This window comes from Marmota marmota, unplaced genomic scaffold (assembly GCF_001458135.2).
Source record: "Marmota marmota marmota unplaced genomic scaffold, marMar, whole genome shotgun sequence".
Taxonomy (NCBI): Eukaryota; Metazoa; Chordata; class Mammalia; order Rodentia; family Sciuridae; genus Marmota; species Marmota marmota.
Window position 1 is genome coordinate 7,294,189 of NW_026000093.1, and position 23,949 is coordinate 7,318,137.

Genomic DNA, 23,949 nt, shown 5'->3' on the forward strand with positions numbered 1-23,949 from the left:
GTGACACTAAGTGCTTGGTTTTACTGCATCCACATGTCACACGTCACAGGGGTGGCCATATCATTTGAAACCATCATTCCTGTTAGATTGGTGTGAACTATTCTTTCCATACTTTCTATGAGTTAAAAAAAAAACAAAACACCTCCTTCTTGTATTGATGGTCACTAGAAATAAAAGTCTTAAAAAATGAAGATTTTTGTCATTATTTTTCATATATTAGAAATAAATGTAGAAGTGACTGTACCAAAATTTGTGTAAACTGTTTTTCTTTTTTATGGGTACTGGGTATTAAACCCAGGAATGCTCTACCACTGAGCTCCCAGCTCCCCCGCCCCTGCCGCCTTAAAACTTTTGAAACAGGGTCTCCCTGAGTTGCTGAAGCTGACTCCAAACCTGTGACTCTCTCCCTCAGAATCCTGAGTCCCTGGGGTTACAGGTGTGTCACTACTCTCAGATGACTTGTTTTTCTTGTTACTGTTTTGCTATTGTATTGTCTCATGGTTACTTTTAAATCAAATTTTACTTTCAGATAATTTATAGGGCCAGATCGTTTTGAGTTCTATAGTACAAAAGGAGTACATTTAAACCCTCATTCCCATTTCCCATAGAAAATCATTTACATAGTGTGATGCTTCTTGTTTTTTGGGCACTGCTACCTACATTTCAGCTGTCGGTTTGTCTTACCCTCTTTCTAGAGCCTTCTTGGTGTGACTAAATTTGTCTTTGTAGAGTTGTTAGCTTCATTGAGTTTAGTAATTTTATTCAAATGTTGATCATAGCTTTATTTGTCCTGGTGAATTGTATTTTGGTAAGTCTTCTTAGGAAAACCTTTCTTTCTCATTCTTCTTTCCTTTTGCCAGTATCTTCTTCTTATAGATCTTATTATTATTATTGTGGTAGAATGCATAGGACTATACATAAGGGTTCCCATTTTCACAATTTTAAAGTGTACAATTCTGTGGCTTGTAGTGCATTCACAATATTGTTCAACTGTTACCACCATCTTAAGTCACCCTAAAAGGAAACCCCATTGTGCAGTAACTCCCATTCCTTTTACCCTGAACGTCTAGCAACCTCCCAAGTGTTTTCTATTTTTCTTTCTATACGAATGCTTTACATTTCTTCTTCTTGTTGAATGATTCTGCAAAGAACTTTTAATACAGTGTTGAATAGGAGTGACAAAAACTGGTATCTTCGACTTGTTCCTGATTTCTGATTTGGGGTAAAAGCTTTCAGGGTTTCATCTGTGAGAATGTTATCTATAGTTTTTTTTTTTTTTTAATCGATGCCATTAATCATGTCCAGGAAGTTCTCTTTTATTCCTAGATTTTTTAGTGTTTTTACCATTCACAAAGGGTGTTGAATTTTGTGAGTTTTGTTTTTTCTCCCCCCATCAGTTGGAGATGGCCGTTTTGCCTCCCTTCATTCTGCTTATGTAGTATGTTATATTCTTTGTGTGTTGACCCCATCTCCATTCCTGGGATAAATCACACATGGTTATGATGTATTTGTCCCTTTAATGTGGCTCTGGACTCAGTTTGCTAGTTTCTTTGGAGGCTTGTGTGTGTATATTTGTTAGGGGTCTTGGTTTGCCCTTCTCTTGTCTCCCGTCTGGCTTTGGTATGAGTACATTGCTGATCTTGAGGAATGAGTTAAGGCGTGTTCTCACCTCTTCTATATTTTGTAAGAGTTTGGTATAAATTGGCATTAATTTTTAAAAATTAATTAAATCAATTTATTTCACGGCAGGGTCTGTCTGTGTTGCCTATGTTGCTTAAGCTGGCCTCAAATTTAGAATTCTTTTGCCTCAGCCTCCAGAGTAGCTGGGATTATAGGTCTGCACTACCATCTCGCCCAGTTTAATTTTTTTTAAAAAAATATTCTTTAGTTGTCAATTGACCTTTATTTCATTTATTTATATGTGGTGCTGAGAATTGAACCAAGTGCCTCACACATGCTAGGCAAGCACTCTACCACTGAGCCAAACCCCAGCCCCTTGCCCAGTTTAATTCTTCAAATATTTGGTAAAATTCACCCGTGAAGACTTCTGTTATAGACTTCTCATTGTTGGGAGGTTTGTGATTACTGTTGTAACCTTTTTAATTGTTACAGATCTACTCATGATTTTTCTTTCTTTTTGAGATAGTTTTGGTAACTGTGTGTCTCTAGAAAATTTCCCATTTCATCTAGGTTAGCTACTCTGTTGGAATATAATTGTACACAACATTTTTTCATAATCCTTTTTATTTCTGTAAGGTTTTTAGTCATGTCCCTACTTATATTTATGATTTTAGCAATTTGAATCTTTGTTTTTCTAGGAGACAGGTTCTTTCTGTATTGCCTATGTTGCTTAAATTGGCCTTAAAATTTTATCAATTTTGCTGATATTTTTCAAAGAACCAATTTTTTGTTTCAATGATTCAATTGTTTTCTGTTATCTATTTTTTAAAAAATCATCACTCTGATCTTTATCTTTTCCTACCTTCTTCTAACTTAGAATTTAGTTCTTTATTTTCTAATTCTTTAAGGTATAATGTTAGGGTCTGTAAACAAGTCGGGATGGCGCCTGGCATTTTGCCAGAGGGAGTGGTTTGTGAGGTGGCGCCAGTGAGCCATTAAGTGTGGAGATTCCTTATTGGTTGACTGTTGTATCTAGTTTATGTTAATTAAGATAAGCTGTGTGTAATGTATATATACCCCTCCTGTCCTACAATAAACGGCTCCCACTCCTGCTGTATCAATCTACACAAGTTGCTCTTCTCCCCCGGTTATTTTGCTGAAGCCAGACTGCGGCAGTATAAAATTAAGCTATTTATTTGAGATTTTTTATTATATTTATATATTTTTATTTTTATCCTTTTAAATATATATGTTAGAGCAATAAATTTCCTTCTGAGCTCTAATTTCACTACATGCTTTATGCTATTTTTGTGTCATATTTTTTTTCATCCATCTAAAAGTATTTTCTGATGATTTTGTAATTTCTTTTTCAACCAATTCAATGAATTGTCCAGTTTTACTTCTAGTATTGCTTTCTAGTTTCATTCTATTATGTTTAGACAAAATAGTGTGTATGATTTTAGTCTTTTAAAAATTTCCAGATTTGTTTTTGTTACACAACATACAGTCTAACTTGGGAAATATTCCAAGAATACTATATTCTCTTATTGAATGGGGTATTCTATAGATGTTACGTCCAGCTAGTGTATGATGTTCCAGTCCTCCGTTTCTTTACGGTTTTGTCAAGTTATTCTATCTATTATTAAAAGTCAGGTATTGAAATCTCCAACTATTATCATGGCCTGTTTCACTATTCAGTCCTGCTAAACTTTACTTCACAAGGCTTGAATTGTAGCTCATAGAGCATATGCTTGGCTCATGTGAGATTCTGAGCTCAATCCCCAAGTCCCACTCCCCCCCACCAAAAAAAAAAAAAAGCCTCATATATTTTAGTATTTTGGTGCTCTGTTGCTGGATGTGCACATTTAAAATTCTACTCTAACATCTTGATGAGCTGACCTCTTTATCAATATATAATGTCCTCTTCTGAGCTGTTTTTAAGTGGATTTTGTGAAATTCCATTGAAAAATGTTTCTTTGACTTCTTTATAGATTACAGTTGGAGACATTGGAACAGTTTTTAAAATTCGTATTGGTCATACCAACTCTGGCCACTCCCCATCCTGGCACTGTAAGAAGGTAAGGATATATCAATAATATTCTCCACCCCCTTTTCTTTTTGCAAAATTTTCTGCAAATTTCTCCAAGAAATTAACTCTCAGGGAGACATTTTATGTCTACAGCAGGTTGATGATGTCAAACCTGGACCTTTTCAGTCAGTACGTTTCTTAAGGAAGCAGTATCATATGCCCTTATCAATTCATTAATCCCTAATTGGTTGGGGGAATTTCCTGAATTAAGCAATTCTTTCACTTCTATTCAAAGAAAAGGAAGTACTGGGATAATACGCTTGATAAACTCGCATAGCATTTTTTTAGAGCATTATACTTATACATGGTTGGGTTGATCCTGACAGAATCATACATGCATGGAATTTGATTTCAGTTCACATTCCCCCTTTTTCTCTTCTCCTCCCTCTCCCCATTCTCCTTCCTCTACTAATATTTATTTCTCTCATCTATTTATTTATTTTTTTAAAGTTCATTGTCATATTTACTTTGCAAACATTCATGAAACGGTACACTTAGGATCTGAACACTTTAAAACGTTATACTTCAATAGAAAGCATTAAAAAAATCTCAAAATACAAACATATACACAATATAAAATATATTCTTGGCCTTCTTTGCCCCTGGATGAGGTATGTTCAAGGATCCTAAACAGGTTGAAGTTGGCCAGGTAAAATCTTAATTAGAAATTAATATCAAGCCAAAGTAAACAACCTCTATATTATACCACACCTTTGAACTATTCTTTATGACTGAGTAATTGAGAATTGTTCAGCTATAGTTTGTTATTGGAGAGATTTCTCAATTAATATTTTTATTAAGTAGGAAGAAGAACTAATTTTGTTTGTAATAAAATACTGAGCCCAAGGATTTCTAACCCGTCTTATTAGATTGTTCTTTTTTTAAGATTTATTTTAATTAGGTATATATGGCAGCAGAATGCATTCTGATTCATTGTACATATTGCAGCACAATTTTACATTTCTCTGGTTGTATGTGATATAGCGTCACACCATATGTGCCATCATACAGGTACCTAGGGTAATGATGTCCACTCATTCCACCATCTTTTTTGATAGATCCTTTCTATTTTTACATAAAGGTGAAATCCACTGTAGTATATTTAATATATGCACATAGCAAAATTGTTAAAAATTTATTCCATAATTTCCTCCCCTTTCCTATCTCTCTTCCCTCCCTCTTGATCTCCTTCTATTCTACTGATCTTCCCTTTATCCTTATGATATCCATTCCTCCCCATCATCTTTTCCTTATTTTTTTCTACCCTCCACATATGAGAGAAAACATTTGACCCTTGATTTTCTGAAACTGGCTTATTTCATTCAGCAGGATGTTCTATAGTTTTCATCCATTTGCTAACAAATTACATAATTTCATTCTTCTTTATGGCTGAGTAAAACTCCATTGTGTATGTAAACTGCAATTTCTTAATCCATTCATCTATTGACAGGCATTGGAGTTGATTCCATAATGTGGCTATTGTGAATTGTGCTGCTATAAACATTGAGGTGGCTGTATTGCTGTGGTATGCTGATTTTAGCTTTTGGATAAACACCAAGGAGTGGGATAGCTGGGTCATATCGTAGTTCCATTCTTACTTTTTTGAGGAATCTCCATACCTTTTCCAGAGTGGTTGTACTAGTCTGCAGTCCCACCAACATACACATAACTTCTTGATATATTTGCATTAATGATGAAAAGATGTCTAGCTGTATAGCATTTGCATAAAAAAGTTTATTAAGATACATTATTGTATTGATGACTTCATGATATACTAGACTTGAATTCCAACCTGTAGAATTTAGTGTACCATACTAAGCAAGATAATAACCCTTGAGTATTCTTAAGAAGGAAAAAAAGAAGAGTTAAGTTTTTTACATTGTTCAGAATGAAAACTCTGTTCACTTTCTCCATCACTGGTAAATTCAGATCTCTCACACGGAAATCAATATGGCATGTCATCCATTTTTTGGTATGATATATTTACATCATATCATTTCAAAATAAATGATCTTTAACTAAACGAGTTCTCAGAGAGCGGAGAGTATCTAGTTACATATTCCTGATATTGTTGACTAACTTGTTCTACAGTTTTGGAATATGTGAGAAAATTAATAGAAAATTCATGGAAGATGAATAATTACTTAAGACAAACTTTTTATTCTACCAGTAGGAATGAATAGTTGCTACTTATGCCATCTTCTCTACATTAAAGTCACAGAGCATCCTGAAGCAGAATGAAAAAATAATATAAAATCTACTTTGTGAAAATATAGGATGTGGATGTTAGATTTCAAAATTCAAAATTATTGCCTGGCTTTTATATGCAATAATGTTCTCTTTTATGCCATATAGAGCTTTTGATGTGTGATATTAATGCTTAGTGTGGTGGTATATACCTACTATCCCAATGACTCAGGAGGCAGGAGGATGACGAGTTCAAGGATAGTCTCAGTGATTTAGAGAACACGCAGCAATTTAGCAAGACCCTATCTCCAAATAAGCAATCAAAACAAAACAAACAAACAAACAAACAAACAAAATAAAACAAAAAAATGACTGGGAATTTAGCTTAATGATAAAGCACCCCTGAGTTCAATTCCCAGTACCAAAAGAAATAAATCATATGATATTCAAATTGATACTTTAATAATTATAAATATCACCTTTTTCCTTTTTCTGTTTAAAAACTGATTATAAAAATTATCATGAATGATTCTGCCATCTCATTTGATTGATAACCAATAAGAAATATTATATTCATTATAATGTTGGGATGCTAAGATAGTTGTTAAGTGGTCTGAAAATATTATGTACTATTGCAGAGGAATGATATAAAAATCAGTCTGAAAATTCCTATTCTCTTTCTCTCCATGATAACTACTTTCTTTTTGCAAGATAATTTGTTTGCCTGAGGTTTACCTCACCTCTATTTGAGTACCAGTAAAGAAGACACTCTTTTTTGGGATGGGTTGCTGGGGATTTAACCCAGGGCCTCAAAGATGTTAAGTATCCACCCTACCACTGAGCCAGCCCCCAAACATTTCTTAAATCAAAGTTTAACTCTGAGTGTATAAAATCTTCATATAATTCATCTCAATTAAGATGCTGATAATAGGTTGGAAATTTTCTGTTTAGTTTTTATAATTCAGTTTAGAAGTTTGAAGTTTGACATTTTAAAGAAGCTAACTTATACCAATAACCTGAAGGGATTTGAGTGAAAACTCTGCTTTCATATACAATACCAACAGTGATACAACATTTCCATAAAATAATCACATTGCTTTTAGGAACTTAAATCTTTCAAGTTTAGTTGGGGAAGAGTACAAGATAGAAAGTTAAAATGCCGGTTTATTTTCTGTTTCTCAAATGACTAGTTTTGGCCTTAATAGCTTAATTGCAAACCAATGATTATTCTCCATGGTTCTCAGGGAGACTTTCTAAAAGTGACATTGTGTCTGAAGTGTACTTGGTATGCATTTATAAATGTGAATTCCTGGATCTGTCTGAGACCCATAAACCTTAAAGTTTTGGGTCCTGAAGATTTGCTTTTTAATGATATAATTTCTAAAATACATTAAATTACATCATTAAAACTCTTAATAACATAAAACTTGCGGAGAAATTGGCATGTTTCATACGAACATTTCAAAACAGAAAAATTACAAATAGAAACATTTCAAAATAATAAAAAGAAATGCCATTGTACAATAAAAGATCAAATTGGAGTAAAAGAGTAAATATGCTTTTTTTGGGCAAATAATCCATAATTTCTTATATTAAAAATGTAAAATGGTTTCTGAGCTAAGTGGAGTATTTGGACAAATTTTGTTGGAAACTTTGATAGGAGATTCTTTTGCAAATAATATTGTTGCTATCGTAGATACAGTTGCAGAACATGAATTCTGGAGAAGAGTTTTATATACCCGTACAGCGATGGTTGGCGCGAGATCAAGAGGATGGGGAAATCTGCCGAGAATTGCCTCTTATAAATAGAGGACAACCCATCCTTCCAGGTAGGGACACTCCAAACCCAGGCAGCACAAAAAACCCCTCGTGCCTAAATGTTGAAGGACAGGGAACTCAATGAATGCATGATGAATAAATGAATGAATGAATGATTAAGGACTGCTAGTTTCTTATCAATTACCTCTGCTGCTGTGCCAGCTGCATCTAAATGTGTTTAGTTGTTTCACATGCTGGCATTCAAGAATATGTTCTTGTCACTGTTAGCCCTGTAGGAAGGTCAACTAAAGTGCCTCTCAATCAAAACAAGAAAATTAATTCTTAGAAGGTCATGAGAAAATTGAATGTCAAATGAAGCGAAGGGCTAAGACATGCAAGTTAACATGTACTTTTCCCACAAGGTTCTACCGTGCTTTTGAAAATTTATCTCTTTGATCAGGAATTGAAAACACAACAGCTCAATGACTTTCTAAACATTTGCCCAGAAGCAGAGATATGTTCAGGTTTTATGTACTTGCGGCTGAGACTAGTTTTATCAAGTGCGGCTCTTGATATGCTTAGAATTAGGTAGTGACTGTTCCCCACCACTAGAATCCAGGGTGACCTTGTCCATAAAAGCTATTTGTTCTTGGGGTCTAGTTACTAGCCTATGCTTTGGAGGATAATGGGAAAAAGGTATATGAGAATTATTAAATTGACAATTGGTAAATAGAAATATTTCTCCAATTTAGGTGGTGTCCTACCATAATTGTTACCTTGTAATTTTTTAAAGAAAAAAATAGTAAAAGTATTATCTGTAGAATAAGAAGAGACCCACAATATCATATAATCTGACATTTGGCTTACCTATTTGTGTAACTTTTTGATGGAACATAGACTGGTAAAACATTTGCACAGACTGATAATTTCCCTGTGGTTTTAAAATAAGGTACACTAATAAATTTTCTTGAATTTCTGAAGCTAATGTATTTTGAAAAGACATGAATAGCTCTATTTACTGAAAAGTGAAGATTGCATGAGCATTGTTCTCACCATTCATAAAAGATTTTCTCACTAACTTGTAAGTATTTTTCTCACCATTCTTCTTTATCATTCCACATGTACCACCTGAAAGAAGTTCACCAGGTACCCTGTTCTATTACTGTTAATAATAATTTAGGGGTTAGTAATGATTTAGAGGCTATATTTGCTTTTTCCTCTCCCCATTTTAATTGCAAAATTCTGATCAAAAGAGACGTACTCTAGAAACACATACTGATTTTCTTTGCTTCCCCTGTAGTGCTTGGTACTTATTAATAAATATTTTCCTTTTCAATTTCTCCACTTGGCTTGGTTTTCTAACCATACTCTATCATGTGCTTGGTAAGCTCTTTGGTAGGTCAGGGATAAATGAAGTAAATGGGTAGCTGACTCTACCCATATTTTTATCTAATATTCTAGCAATGATTGATGTGATATCTGAAATGATGTCATTATAGACAAGCAGAAGCCTTCACTAGAGGTAGACACATAATTTCTTAGGGATAGAAATAAGGCAAGCTGCATTAGTATATATATATTTTCTGCTATATTTTGTTCCTTTAAATTCATGAAGAGTTATGGTAGTATTTGTTATTTAAGACAAAAGGAACTCTGACAGAATTTGCCTGGTTTATCAGTATACTATCATATGTACCTGAAAAAATATGTTTTCTCTCGGGGTATGGTGGCGTATGCCTGTAATCCCAGCAGCTCGGGAGGCTGAGGCAGGAGGATCACAAGTTCAAAGCCAGCCTCATCAGAAGCGAGGCGCTAAGCAACTCAGTGAGAGCCTGTCTCTAAATAAAATACGAAATAGGGCTGGGGATGTGGTTCAGTGGTTGAATGTCCCTGAGTTCAATCCCCGGTACCAAAAAAGAAAAAAAAATATATGTTTTCTTATTATGGAATTATTTTCCTGAAGAGGATACAGGTTGTTAAGAAAACTGAGCAAAAGTGGGGTTTCTCAGATTGGTGAGCTATTTATAAAATTTTTATTTTTTATTGTGGTGGTAACTAACACAAACATTAAATTTACTATCTTAAACATTTTTAATCATACTCTTCCCTATGATTAAATGTATTCACATTGTTATGCAAATGGCCTCCAGAACTTTACCATCTTACAAAGCTGAAACTCTGTACCATTAATTCGTAATCCCTCCTGCCTCACCCCTTGCCCTTGGCAACCACCTTTCTACTTTTTGTTTCTGTAATTTTAACTACTTGAGATCCCTCATCTGAGTGAAACCATACAGTATTTATACTTTTGTGATTTGTTTTTTTCCCCTAGTGTAATATCCTTGAGGTTCATCCGTAGCATAGTGTTCCCTTAGTACAAGGGTTCCCTTCTTTGAAAAGGCTGAATGATATACTACAGTTTCTTTGTTTATTTAGCGATGGACATTTGGGTTGCTTTCACTTCTTGGCTACTGTGAATAGTGTTATAACAAACATGCATGTGCAATTATAAATATCTCTTTGAGAATCTGATTTCAATACTGCTGGATCAAATGGTAATTCTCTTTTAATTTTTTTTGAGGAAACTCCATACTGTTTTCCATAATAATTGTAGCATTTTACATTTCTCCACAGTGCACAAGGGTTCCGATTTCTTTCTATACATTTTATTCAACACTTGTTTTCTGTTGTATTGATATGGACCATTCAATGGGTAGCAATTATTTATCCTTGTAATTTTTATTTGCATTTCTCTAATAATTGTTGGTGTTGAGTTTTTATATTCTTGTTGACCATTTGTATTTTTCTTTGGGGAATTGTCTATATTCAAACTCTTTGCCCATTTTTTTTTTGTGTGTGTGTGTGTGGTGGTATTGTTGAATTGCAGGATTTTCTTTTATTTTCTGTATTTTCACCCCATAGTAGACATATGAATTGGAAATGGTTTCTGTAACTTCAATAGATGCTTGTTCACACTGTGTTTTCCTTTGCTTCTTAGAGTTTAAGTTTGAAGTAGTTCTGGTTTGTATATTTTTGCTTTTGAAATCTGTGATTTTGGTGTCATACCCAAGAAATCATTGCAAAATTTTATAACCTGAAAATTTTCTCATGTTTTCTCTTAGAGTTTCATAATTTGGGGTCTTGTATTTAGGTCTTTATATTTTTTGAGTTAATATCTATATATGATAAAAGGGTTAGGGATTTTATAAGCTGAAGGCCTATTGCAACCCTGCATTAAGCAAGGCTGGAGGTGCTCTTTTCCTAACGATGTGCTTTCTTCTTGTGTCTCTGTGTCAAAGTTTGGTATTTTATAATATTCCACGCTTCTTCTTACTACATCTCTTATGGTGACACATGATCAGTGATTTTTGATTTTTACTCTTGTCTTTGTTTTGGGGCTGCACAAACTATGTCCATCTAAAGTGATCTTAATGCACGAATGTGTGTGTGTGTGTGTGAACCACTCCACCAACCAGACATTTCTCACCCTCCTTAGGTGTTCTTCTTCTTCAAAACACAAAAATATTGACATTTGGCCAACGAGTAAAGTTACATTGTTCCCTAAATGTTCAAGTGAAAGAAAGTCATACGTCTCTCCCTAGAAATGAAAAATAAGAAAAATCTAGAAATGAGTAAACTCAGTGAGGAAGGCATGTTAAAAGCCAAGACAGGTGGAAAGCTAGGCCTCTAGCATCAGTTAGCTATGCAGTGAATGCAAATGAGGAGTTCTTAAAGGAAATTAAAAGTGTTGCTCCAGTGAACACATAAATGATAAGAATGAAGTAACCTTATTGCTTACATGAAAAAAGTTTTGGTGGTCTGGATAGAAGAGCAAATTGGCCATAATATTTTCTTGAGCCCAAACCTAGTCTAGATGTGCTCTAAATGTGTAAAATAAATTGCAGTTCATTCCGCTGTCATATATAAGAACAACAACAACAAAAAGTCCATGTGGTTTCATTGTGATATTTGCTTTATTGCAATAGTCTTAATTGCCTAATCTAGAGCAAGGACCTAACTCTCTTAAATTCTATAAAGGCAAGTGAGGATGTTCCCAAAGAAAAGTTTTTTTTTTTTCTCCCCACTGGTCCTGAAGACTGAATCCAAGGGCAGTCTACCTTGAGCTACATCTCTATTTTTTTATGTAAAAAAATTTTTATTTATTTTATTTGTGCATTATAATTATACATAATGTGGAATTAGCAGCCCTTTTTATTTTTTGAGACAAGTTCTCCCTAAGTTTCCAAGGCTGGCATCCTCCTGTCTTAGCCTCTTGAGTGGCTGGGATGGTAGGCAAGTACCACCATGCCCAGCACCAGAAAAATTTGAAGCTAGCATAAGATTTAATGAAAGTAGTCTCTATAACATTAAAGTGCCAGCTGAAGCAGCAAGTACTGATGCAGAGGCTGAAGCTAGTTCTACTTAAAAGATCTTGCTAAGATCATTGACAAAGATTATCAGTTATATTATGATGAACATTTTATCACAGATTTTCAATGTTGAGACACCTCAAACTGGAAGAAGATGCCATCAAGGTTTTCCAAAGACAGAAATCAATGTCTGGCTTCAAAGCCTGAGTGATGGTACATCTGTTTACAACATAGATTACTGGATATTTTAAGTTCGGATAAAAGTTTCTCTTATTATTGCTCATGGACAAAATGCCCTCGTTCATCCAAGAATTCTGGTAGAGATGTACTCTAAGATTAATGTTGTTTTCATGCCTGCTAACATAATATCCCTCCTGCAGCTCATAAATCAAGGAATAATTTAAACTTTAAAGTCTTATTATTTAATATATTCATGGGCCTATAGCTGCCATTGATATTGAGTTCTTTTTTGGACCTGTGCAAAGTAATTTGAAAACCTTCTGGAAAGGATTCACCATTGTACATGCCAGGAAGAACATTTGTGACTCATGGAAGGATTTCAAAATATTAACATTAACAGAAGTTGATTCTAACACTTATGGGTGACTTTGAGAGGTTCAAGACCTCAGTGGAAGAAATAACTGCATATGTAGTAGAAATAGCAGGAAAACTAGAATTAGAAGTAGAACCCGAAAATGGAACTGAATTGCTGAAATATCATGATAAAAGCTTACAGGATGAGAGTTGCTTATTACAGATGGGAAAAGAAAATGTTTTTTTTTTTTTTGGAGATGCAATCTACTCCTGGTGAATATAATGTGAAGATTGTTGAAATGCAACAACAAAGGATTTAGAATATTACATAAACTTAATTTGTAAAACAGTAATAAATTTTGAGAGGGATGATTCCAATTTTTAAAGAGGTTATACTGTGTATAATGTGTTATCAATAGCATTGAATGATACAGAGAAATCTTTCATGATAGGAAGTGTCAATCAAGATGGCAAAACTTCATTTTTATCTCAAGACTTTGCCACTGCTACCCGAGCTTTCTGCAAAAACCACCTTGATCAGGAGGCAGCTATTAACATCAAGCAAAAAGATTATGACTGGCTGATGGCTCAGATGATCATTAGAATTTCTTAATAACAAACTTTTTCAGTTAAGGCATGTGCATATTTTAATGCTATTATTGCATATTTAGTAAACTATGGTATAATATAAACAAAGCTTTTTTTTTTTTTTTTTGAGATGGGGGTCTTACTATGTTGCCATGGTTAGCTGTAAACTCCTGGGTTCAAGCAGTCCTCCTGCTTCAACCTCCCGAGTAGCTGTGGCTACAGGTCTGTGCCGTGGACCACATCTTGTCCACTGTTAGCATAACTTTTATATATGCATTGTATAAACAAAAAGTCCATGTGGTTGGGAGAAATAGATGAACTCTAGATAGGACAAAGGTGTGGGAGGAGAAGGGAGGGGCATGGAGTTAAAAATGATGGTGGAATGTGATGAACATCATTATCCAAAGTACATGTATGAAGGCACGAATTGGTGTCAATATACTTTGTATACAACCAGAGATATGAAAAATTGTGCCCTATATGTGTAAATTAAATTATAATTCATTCCGCTGTCATATATAACAACAACAGCAACAGCAAAATCCATGTGGTTTCATTGTGATATTTGCTTTATTGCAATAGTCTGGAAACAAATCTGAAATATCTCTGAGGTGTGCCTTTAGTGGAGAACAGTTATTAATCTTTAGAGCAGCATTTCCAAGTTAACAATATAGAAAAAAAAAGTGAACTTCTCTCAATGATTACTGCTTATCAATTTTGTTTCTGTATGAGTCAGGTGTGTGGAAATATCACTGGTGTGAAAATCCAAAGAATGGAATTGGTACCAGAGGAATTGTGCTCATGAGTACATAGAACAGGAGTCCGATTCTTTCTCCTTCTGGTTGTCCACACCATGAATATTATTAGATCCTCTGTTATTATCCCACAGATCCCTGAGGCTCTAGTCTTTGCTTTCTCTTTTTCTTTTTGGTGTTGGGGATTGAACCCAGGGAGTGCTTAACCACTGAGCCACATCCCCAGTCCTTTTAATTTTTTTAATTTGATATGGTCTCACTAAGTTGCTTAGGGCTCCCTAAATTGCTGAGGCAGGCTTTGAACTTGCAATCCTCCTGCCTCAGCCTCCTGAGTTGCTGGGATTACAGGTGTGAGCCACCATGCCCTGCTCTGGTCATTTTTATAGAAAGGTAATTTTCTGTCTTTATGTTCACGGGTGTTTTCCTTGTGCTTTTCTTTCTACTCTTGAGACTAGTCAGAGACTTTTAAAATTTTAGTGGGCTTTTTTTTCAATTCTAAAACTTCCATCCGGATCTTTTTTAAGTTTTCTATTTTGTTGCTAAGACTATTTTTTAAAAATTGTTTCTTCATTCCCATTTCCCATGTGAGTTGAGATTTTTGTGATTCTTAATAGTACGAGTAATATCCTGAATATTTTACATGTTATTATATGAGGCATTGGTTCTTATTTAAATCTTGTGGAGAATGTTCACATTTTTATTTTAGCATGCATATGACTTCTGGTTAGTTTCAGGTCACAGATTTCAACCTGTCTTCTGTGGTCTGTTTCCAATGTCTGTTCAGTTTTTAAAGGCTTTATAGCTCCCTAGATCCTCTTTTTGGTCCTTTAGCTGAAAAACTGGGGCTTTCTACTCTATTGTGTTGTGGATTTCTGCAGTCTTTTCTGTCTAGGGCTAAGCAGTGGCAGGACAGAGAAAGTAAAGCAACAGGGTTGGGGGCACCGGGTAGGGGTGGGGGAGGCTCCTCTCTACTGAAGCCTAGTTTCACTGAATTGAAGAGAAGATTCTTGTGTGCTGTTGTTTCCAGACACTGAAATGTAAGAGAATAGAGAATGAAGGATATGGAAAACAGGTCCCAGGGAACTTCCCTTATCTCCAACTATTCCCCTCCTGCTCTCCTGTCCTGTGCGTGGGGAGATGTCTGTGGTAAATTGGAAGTTTGTCATTGCAGCAGGATTAAATAGAAGCCCAGGCCTCAGCCAGAGGAAAGGCCAGAAGGGAAAATGTGGGTAGCTCAGAAGGGACTCCCAAGTGGCCCCCTCCTATAGCTGAACTGGCTGTCCCCAGTACTGAGCACCCCTGTTCTCTATCCACACCTTTTGAAGGACATGCAATATAACAACCCCCAAGGAGAAAGGGAGAGTAATGGGTTCCGAACTTGTTGCAATGTTCTTTATCTACAACCCTTTCCCTGACTGCCCAAGGTCTACCTCCAGCTGTAACCAACACATTTCCTGCTAGGACTCAGCCCCTCTAAACCCTGTAAAACTCAGACCCTTATCCCAGCCAGTTGCCATTTATCCTCTTGAAAATGTGCCCTTCCGCTGCTTAGTAAAGCAGGGCTGATCTGTTGAGGTCTATCTCCCTTTCTTTTACTTTTTGTGTTCTTTTTCATTTGCTTTCAGAGAAATGGAGGGGCTGGAGAGGTAGAACGACTACCTTTTCTATGTGTGGAGAGTTCATGGTTTTGCTTCGTTAGTCAGAACTAGAGGCCTTCTTCTGAGCCCTCTGAATCTGAGCTCCAGTGAATTCTTCCAGCTTTCTCATGCACTGAATCCAGGCTGGAGGACTGTGGTGAAGATAAATGTCAACTTATTAACACTTGCTGTTTCTTTACCTTCTGGTCTTCTTTCCCAATCCTCCTGCTACTATGCACTTCCCAGTCTTCATATAGCTGTGGCATGCATTCAGCTAAGTTTTCATACCTGCAATCAGTGGGAGTGACTTACCTAGAACTGGAACGCTTGATTAGTTTTATGTACTTAATTTTTAGTTACAGAAGTAATGCTTGGCACTTAAAGCCTATTTTTCTTCTGTTATCAGTGACAAAATACAAAGTGTTTGTGGCAACAGGTGAGCTATGGAATGCTGGAACAGTAGCAAATGTCTACATTTCTATCCATGGGAAAAAAGGAGACACAGGATCCAGACAACTATTTAGATCAAAGAACTCCTGTAAATTTTTAAGAGGACAAGTAAGTAAACAAAAATTCCTTTGTCTGATTTAAAAAAAGATTTTTCCTTGTGGCTTAAAAACAAACACGTAAAATAAAATTTCCTATCTTTACCATTTTTAAGCAGATTTTAAGTGCATTTCTAAGAGCATAGTTCAGTAGTGTTCAGTGCACGGTGGTGACAGTATTTGGCTTATAGTGGCTCAACATAACAATTTTTCGACTTTATCAGAAAAGCAGTGTGCAAGTAATATGCATCCAGTAGAAATCATATCTTGAATTTTTATCTTCTCTTGAGCTAGCAACGGGTAAGATGCTCTATTTGATGCTGAGTAGTAGCAGTGAACCAGGCTCCTACCAGTCACATTAACATGTTATAAGCAGCTGAAACTCTATCTGCCCTGTGTTGCTGAGCACTGATGTTGAGTAGGATAAGATTTTCAACTCACTATTTTCAAGTTACAGTGGATTTATTGGGATGTAACCCCACTGTAAGTCAAGAAGCATCTGTATTTACATTGTTATGCAATAGCAGGTCTTGAGAAATTTTCTCTCTTTCCGAACTTGGAAATCTATAACCATTCAGTAACAATTACCCAGTTCCCCAGGTAACCACCACTCTACTTTCTGTTCATGGGAATTTGACTACTTTCGTTCGGTACATCATATTATACAGTAATTATCTTTTTGTGACTTTTTTGAATTAGCGTAATGTCCTTAAGATTCATCCATGTTGTAACATGTTAGAAGATTTTCTTTCTTTTTTACTGAATAATATTCCATTGCGTGTGTGCACACACTATATTCTGTTTATTGATTGATGTGCATCTGGTAATGGACATTTGGGTTTCCGCTACCTCTTAGCTATTGTGAATAATGTAGATACATACATAAAGTACAAATACCTCTTTGAGATCATTCATTCAGTTATTTTGGATCTATTCCTGGAAGTGAGATTGCTGTATCATATTGCAGTTTATTTTAAATTTTTTGAAAGTACAAGGGAATATTTAAAAATATAGTCTGATCACAAAAGTTAATCTAAAGTTTTATGTATTTTTCTTGAACACTTGTAGTCTCTTGACTTTTTATCCTGCCCTAAAAAATTAATTTTGATTTTGAAGCACATGTATAACCAAGTCATCTTCTGATTAAGCCTATGAAACATTCCCATCAAACAGGCTCAGATTAATTCACAAGGTTCCTCATGATCTGCATCCCATCCATGCCCTTCTCCTGTCTCCCCTTCACCTTTCCTCTTGCTCATTCTACCCACCGACATTGTCCAACATACCAGCTTGGATTCCTTGGGGTATCCAAGTTATGCAGTTATGCCTGGGGTGTTGTGCTTGCAGGTAAGCACCTCTTCTAGACTTTAGACATAGCTGCCTGTGTTTAGTCCTGGCTCCATTGCTTTGAGCCTACGATCTTGGCCAAGTTCTATTCCTCTCTGTGCCTCAGTTTCCTCACTTATACAATGGACTTATTACCTAGACACCTAGTTTATAGGTCGATTGTGAGAATTAAATGAGCTCATGTATGCAGAACACTTAAAATAGTTCCTGGCACATGAGGACACTAATGTTCCCTTGGGTTGGCACAAAACCCCTTTCTTTACCTTCTTCAGGTCTTTACTCAAAGAGGGCTACTGTGATGTTCTCATTTGATATTACAGCCTCCCACCACTTCCTCTCCCCATTTCTATTTTTTTTATTATTGGTTCTTTTAAATTATACATAACATTAGGATTCAGATTGACCTAATTATAAATGCATGGAATATGATTTGTCCTAATTCAGTCCTCAGTTACTTCCCTTTTCCTTCCTCTTCCCTGCCCCCCATTCCCTTTCCTCTCCTCTACTCCTTCTGCCATCTATTTACAGTTTTTCTTTTAATTAGTGTCTTGTGGATATACATGTTGGTGAGATTCACTGTGGTGCATTCATAAGAATTTTAGATAGGAGTCATTCCACTGTCTTTCCTTATCTCGTCCCTCCTCCCTTCCCGTCATTTCCTTTTGTCTACTTCATGGATCTTTCTTCTATTTCTTTTTATCTTCTTGCTTATTTTGGATTAGATTCTGCACATCAGAGAAAACATTCAATCTTCCACTTTTTCAACTGCCTTATTTCACTTACCATGATAATCTCCAGTTCCATCCATTTACTGGCAAATGTCATGATATCATTCTTCTTTATGGCTGAATAATAATCCACCGTGTATATATGCCTCATTTTCATTATCCACTCATCTGTGGAAGAGCACCTAGGTTTGTTCCATAGCTTGGCTGTTGGGAATTGTGCTGCTATAAACATTGAAGTTGCTGCATCTCTGTAGTATGCTGATTTTAAGTCTTTTGGATATATATCGAAGAGTAAGATAATTGGGTCAGATGGTGGTTCCATTCCTATTTTTTTTTTTGAGACATCATCATACTGCTTTCCAGAATGGTTGCACTAACTTGAAGTCCATCCAGAAATTGTGTGTTCACCTTATCACTTACATCCTTGCCAATATTTATTGTTATTTGTATTCGTGATAATTGCCGTTCTGACTGAAGTGAAATGAAATCTCAATATATTTCTAATTTTCATTTCCCTAATTGCTAGAGATGTTAAATATTTTTCATATATTTGTTAACCATTGTATTTCTTCTTTTGGGAAAATCTGTTTAGTTCTTTTGCCCATCTATTGATTGGGGTTTTTTTTTTTTTTGTTTTTTTTTGGTGTTAAGTTTTTTGAGTTCTTTGTACATTCTGGATATGAATGCCCTATCTGAGTAGCAGGTGGCAAATATTTTTTCCCACTTTGAAGGCTTCATCTTCACTCTCTTAATTGTTTCCTTTGCTGTGAAGCAGCGTTTTAATTTAATGCCATCTCATTTATTGATATTTGATTTTACTCTTTGTCCTTTAGGAGTCTTGTTAAGGAAGTTGGTTCCTGTGCCAATATATTAGAGTGTTGGCCCTGCATTTTCTTCTAGCAGGTGTAGGGTTTATGGTCTGATTCCTTGGTCTTTGGTCTACTTTGAGCTGAGTTTTTTTGTAGGGTGACAGGGGTTACGTTTCCTTCTATTATATATAGATTTCTAATTTTCCCAGCACCATATTAAAGAGACTAGCTTTTTAAAGGATTGCTTTGTTAATCCTGTTGTCTTTTATTTTTCCAAGTGAATTTCATAACTGCTTTTTCTAGTTCTGTGAAGAATATCATTGGAATTTCGATGGGACTTGTGTTGAATCTGCATATCACTTGTGGTAGTATGACCCATTTTGACAATATTAATTCTGCCTATCCAAGAACACGGTAGGTCTTTTCATCTTCTAAGGTCTTCTTCAATTTAAACTTTACTTAGTGTTTTATATTTTTCATTGTAGAGGTTCTTCAACTCTTTTGTTAGATTTATTCCCAAGGATTTTATTTATTTATTTATTTGAGATCCTTGTGAATGAGATAGTTTTCCTAATTTCTTTTACAGCAGATTCATCATTGGAGTATAGGAATGCAATTGATTTATTAGTGTTGATCTTGTGTCCTATTACTTTGCTAAATTCATTTGTGAGCTGTGTAAGTCTCTTGGTAGAACTTTTTGGGTCTTCAAAATGTAGATTTGTGTCATCAGCAAACACATAATTGAGTCTTCTTTTCCTATTTGTATCCCTTTAATTTCCTTCTCTTTTCTGATCGCTCTGGCTAGTTTCAAGGACTATGTTGAATAGGAATGGTTAAAGTGGGAATCCTTGTCTTGCTCCTAATTTTAGAGGAAATGCTTTCAGTTTTTTTTCCACTCAGTAGAACATTGACCTTGGGTTTGTCATGTGTAGCTTTTACAATGTTGAGGTAAGTTCTTTCTGTCCCTAGTTTCTCTAGTGTTTTAAACATGATTGGGTGCTGCACTTTTTTAAAAGCTTTTTCAGCATCTCTTGAGATTCTGTGCATCTATGTGATTCTTGTCCTTAAGTCTATTTATGTGGTGAATTACATTTATTGACTTATATATGCTGAACCAAACTTGGATCCTTTGGATGAAACCTACTTGATCATGGTGCACTATCTTTTTAATGCATTTTTTGTATGTAGTTTGCCAATATTTTATGAAGAATTTTTGCACTTATGTTCATTAAGGATATTGGTCTGATGTTTTCTTTCCTTGATATGTTTTTGGTTTTGGTATCAGGGTGACACTAGCTTTGTAGAATGAGTTTGTCAGTATTACCTCCTTTTCTATTTTATGGAATAATTTGAGGAGGATTGGTATTAGTTCTTTTTTTAAAGGTCTGGTAGAACTTGGCTGAGAGTCCTTCCAGTCCTGGGCTTTTCTTTGTTGGAGAGCTCTGACGGCTGCTTCAATTTCATTACTCAACATTGTTCAGTTGAAGTTTTTATATCCTCATGGTTCAATTTGGGTAGGCCAAATGTATCCAGGAATTTGTTAATATCTTCAAGAAGTTTTAGTTTATTGGAGTATAAATTTTCAAAACAGTTTCTGATGATCCTCTGGATTTCAGTAGTGTCTCTAGTGATATTTTCTTTTTTTCATCTTGAATTTCATGAATTTGAATTTTTGATTTCCTTCATTTGTTGAATTTGGCTAAGGGTTTATCAATCTTGTTATCCTTTCAAAAAACCAACTCTTTGTTTCATTGATGTTTTGTATTTTTTATTCTCAATTACATTGGCTCTGATTTTAATTATTTTCCCATCTTCTATTGATTTTGGTGTTGGTTAGTTCTTATTTTTCTAGGGCCTTGAGATGGTAATGTTAGATTATTTGATATCTTTTTATTGTTTTAATGTATGAACTCAGTGCTATGAACTTTCCTCTTAGAACTGCATTCCTGCTACCCAGAGACTTTGATATGCTGTATCACTGTTCTCACTTCTAAGAATTTAAAAAAAAATTCTTCTGAGTTCTTCTTCTTCTATCCAACCATCATTCAAAAGTATATTATTTAATCTTCAAGTATTAGAGGTTTCTGTTTTTTATTTCATCATTGATTTCTTTCTAATTTCATTCCATTATGATCTGATAGAACTTCTTTTTTTTTTTTTTTGATACTGATCTGGTCAATTTCAGAAAATGCTTCATGTGCCGCTGAGAAGAAGTTGATAGATAGGAAATACTCCATAGATGTCTGTTAGTTCCATGTTATTAATTGTATTTTTTAGTTCTATAGAATCTTAGTTTATGTTTGGTTATCTATCCACAGTGAGAGAAGTGTGTTAAAATCACCTAGTTATTGTATATGGTCTATCTGATTCTCAGTATTGAGAAGGGTTTGTTTGATGTATGTAGATGCTCTGTTGTTTGGGGCATAAATATTTATAATTATTATATCCTGTTGATGTATGACTCCCTTAAGCAGTATGAAGTGACCTTCTTTGTCTCTTGTGATTAATTTTGGCTTGAAGGCCACTTTATCTGGTATGAGAATAGCTACCCCTGTTTGTTTATGAGTCCCATTTGAATGGTATCTCTTTTCCCATCCTTTCACCTTCAGTCTGTGGATGTCTTTGCCTGTGAAATGATGACTCTCTTGCTGACAGCATATTGTTTGGTCTTGTTTCTTAATACATCAGCCAACATGTTTTTAAGTTGAACACTTTAGACCATTTACATTTGATGTTATTATTGAGAGTTGTTTTTTTATTCCATGCCATTTTTATTTATTTCTAATTTTTAAATAGGACTTGATTCTCCTTTAATTGATGATTCTTCTAGTCATTATTCCTATGCTGGTTTTCTTTTTTGTTTTTTATTTATTCTTCATGAAATATTTCATTGAATCTGTTTTGAAGTGCAGGGTTTCTAGTTATGATTTTTTTTGCTTCTGTATATCATGGAAGATTTTTATTTCATGTTCAATTTTGAAGTTTAATTTTACTGAGTATAGTATTCTTGGTTGGCATCCATTTTCTTTCAGAACTTGGTATATATTATTTCAAGTCCCTCTTGGCTGTTGAGTGTCTGGGTTGAGAAATCAGTTGAAATTGGGATTGGTTTACCCCTGAATATGACCAACCATTTTTATCTTGTAGTTATAAAATTCTATCCTTGTTTTGTATGTGAGGCATTTTTGTTAAATATGTCTTACAGTGGATCTTTTGTGACTTTTGTGTATTTGGAGTTCTATATGCCTCTTGTATTTGAATATCCATCTCATTTTTAAGGTCTAGAACTTTTTCAGATATTATTTTATTGAAAAGATTGTGTATTCCCTGTAGCTTGTATTTCAGAGCCTAAAGACAATGACTCTTACATTTGATCTCTTAACGTTATCCCAGATTTCTTGAATATTCTGTTCATGGTTTCTGAACATTTTTTCTTCATGGTCAGCTTTATTTTCAAAATTATACACCTTGTCTTTGAGGCCTGAAAATCTGTGTTCAAAGTGGTCCAATCTATTGGTGATGCTTTCCACTGAATTTTAAATTTGGTTTATTGAGTCTTTCATTTACAGGATTTCTGTTTGGTTCTTTTTCAGAATCTCTGTTTCTTTAATGTGGTTTTTCACTTCCTGGATTTGCTAAATTCACTCCTTTCTTCTTCTTTTAGCTCATGGAACATTTTAACTATGAACATTCTAAATGCTTTCTCAGACATTTCCTTCACTGTGGTGTCCCAATTGTTGAAGCATTGTGGGCTGTTTGGGATGGCTTGCTGCCTCACTTTTCCATATTGTTTGTATGTCTGCCCATCTATTGGTGTAGTTCTCACTTTTTTCTTTTAAGCAAGGGATTACTTTGTGTGCTTGTTTCCCTTAAGAGCCCTGAGTTGCGTGATATTGATATCTAAGTCAATGTGTGACCTCTATTGATCCCAATATCAGAACTACTTTGAGATGTCACCGGACCCTAATCATTTCAGCCTCATACTCTTCAACCTTAAGAGAAACAAAAACTCGTTGCTCTTGTTCTCCATGTTTTCTCAAATCCAGATATAAACTTGTAATAAAGTTCTGGAACAAGCCAAAAATTTAGTTACTAAATTTAGTAAAACTACTAAAACCCTAAGTGAGACCTGGACAAAAGAAGAAAGACTAGGCAAAAAAGAGAGGGGAAAAGAGAGAAAGGAGAGAGAGAGAGAGAAGATATAAAAGAATGATTCACATCAATCTAGAAATGGGAAATAGATGACAGAGAAAGAGAAAGAGAAAGAGAGAGAGAGAGAGGAGAAACTCTTAAGCTCACCCACTTAAAGTCAAATATCCATCCAGTGGACCTTTGAAATAGTAGCAGATAAATAATACAAGAGGATGAATGGGGGTAAGAGGAGAAAGTACAAACTAGAGCTAGGAAAACAAAGAAGATTGATTCTAATTAATGATTTAAACCATGAGATGAACTATATTCAATTGGGTTGAAGGTACAATGTTGGCTATTGGGGTAACAACTATCATTCAAGAGTTATTTATGTGATCAAAGTTGATGTTAAAGCTATTTATAGTAAACCACGTCCAGGTGAAGAATATTCTTGTTGAATCCTGGTTTGGATTTCATTGCGGTTTAGACATCTAGCAAATGTCCATCATTCTCTTTGGCTGTGGATCTCTCCAGAGTTGCCCCTGCAGGAGCCAATTCACTAGTTGCTGTGAATCTCCCACCAGCTGGTTCTGGTTTATCAGCTCAGGGATATGCAGCTGACTGCTTGGAGGGTGCAGTGTCATGGCTTGGTTGATTTTATTATTTGCAGGAGTTCAGTCTGCAGGCTCTGGAGCATTTTTGTGATTGCTCTGCTTCACTTTGTACCTGCTCTCCTCTATAGGGTCCTTTTTGTGGTGGTGAAGATCGTGGTGGCTGTCTGTGAGCTCAGGAACTCTGGTTGTGGGTTTTCTGCAGGTGTTTTGTGATGCAAAAGTATCCCCCCCCCCCCC

General features: G+C 35.2%; 1 protein-coding gene across 4 annotated transcripts in view; it reads left to right on the forward strand.

The window, feature by feature from the left end:
* Rp1 (RP1 axonemal microtubule associated) overlaps positions 1-23,949 on the forward strand; it is a 315,568-nt gene that overhangs the window by 77,835 nt on the left and 213,784 nt on the right. For all 4 annotated transcript variants that reach the window (XM_048782900.1, XM_048782902.1, XM_048782903.1 and 1 more), the window contains 3 exons: positions 3,612-3,698; positions 7,593-7,725; positions 15,945-16,096. In XM_048782900.1, coding sequence (XP_048638857.1) covers positions 3,612-3,698; positions 7,593-7,725; positions 15,945-16,096 — 372 coding nt within the window. The remainder of the gene's footprint in view (positions 1-3,611; positions 3,699-7,592; positions 7,726-15,944; positions 16,097-23,949) is intronic.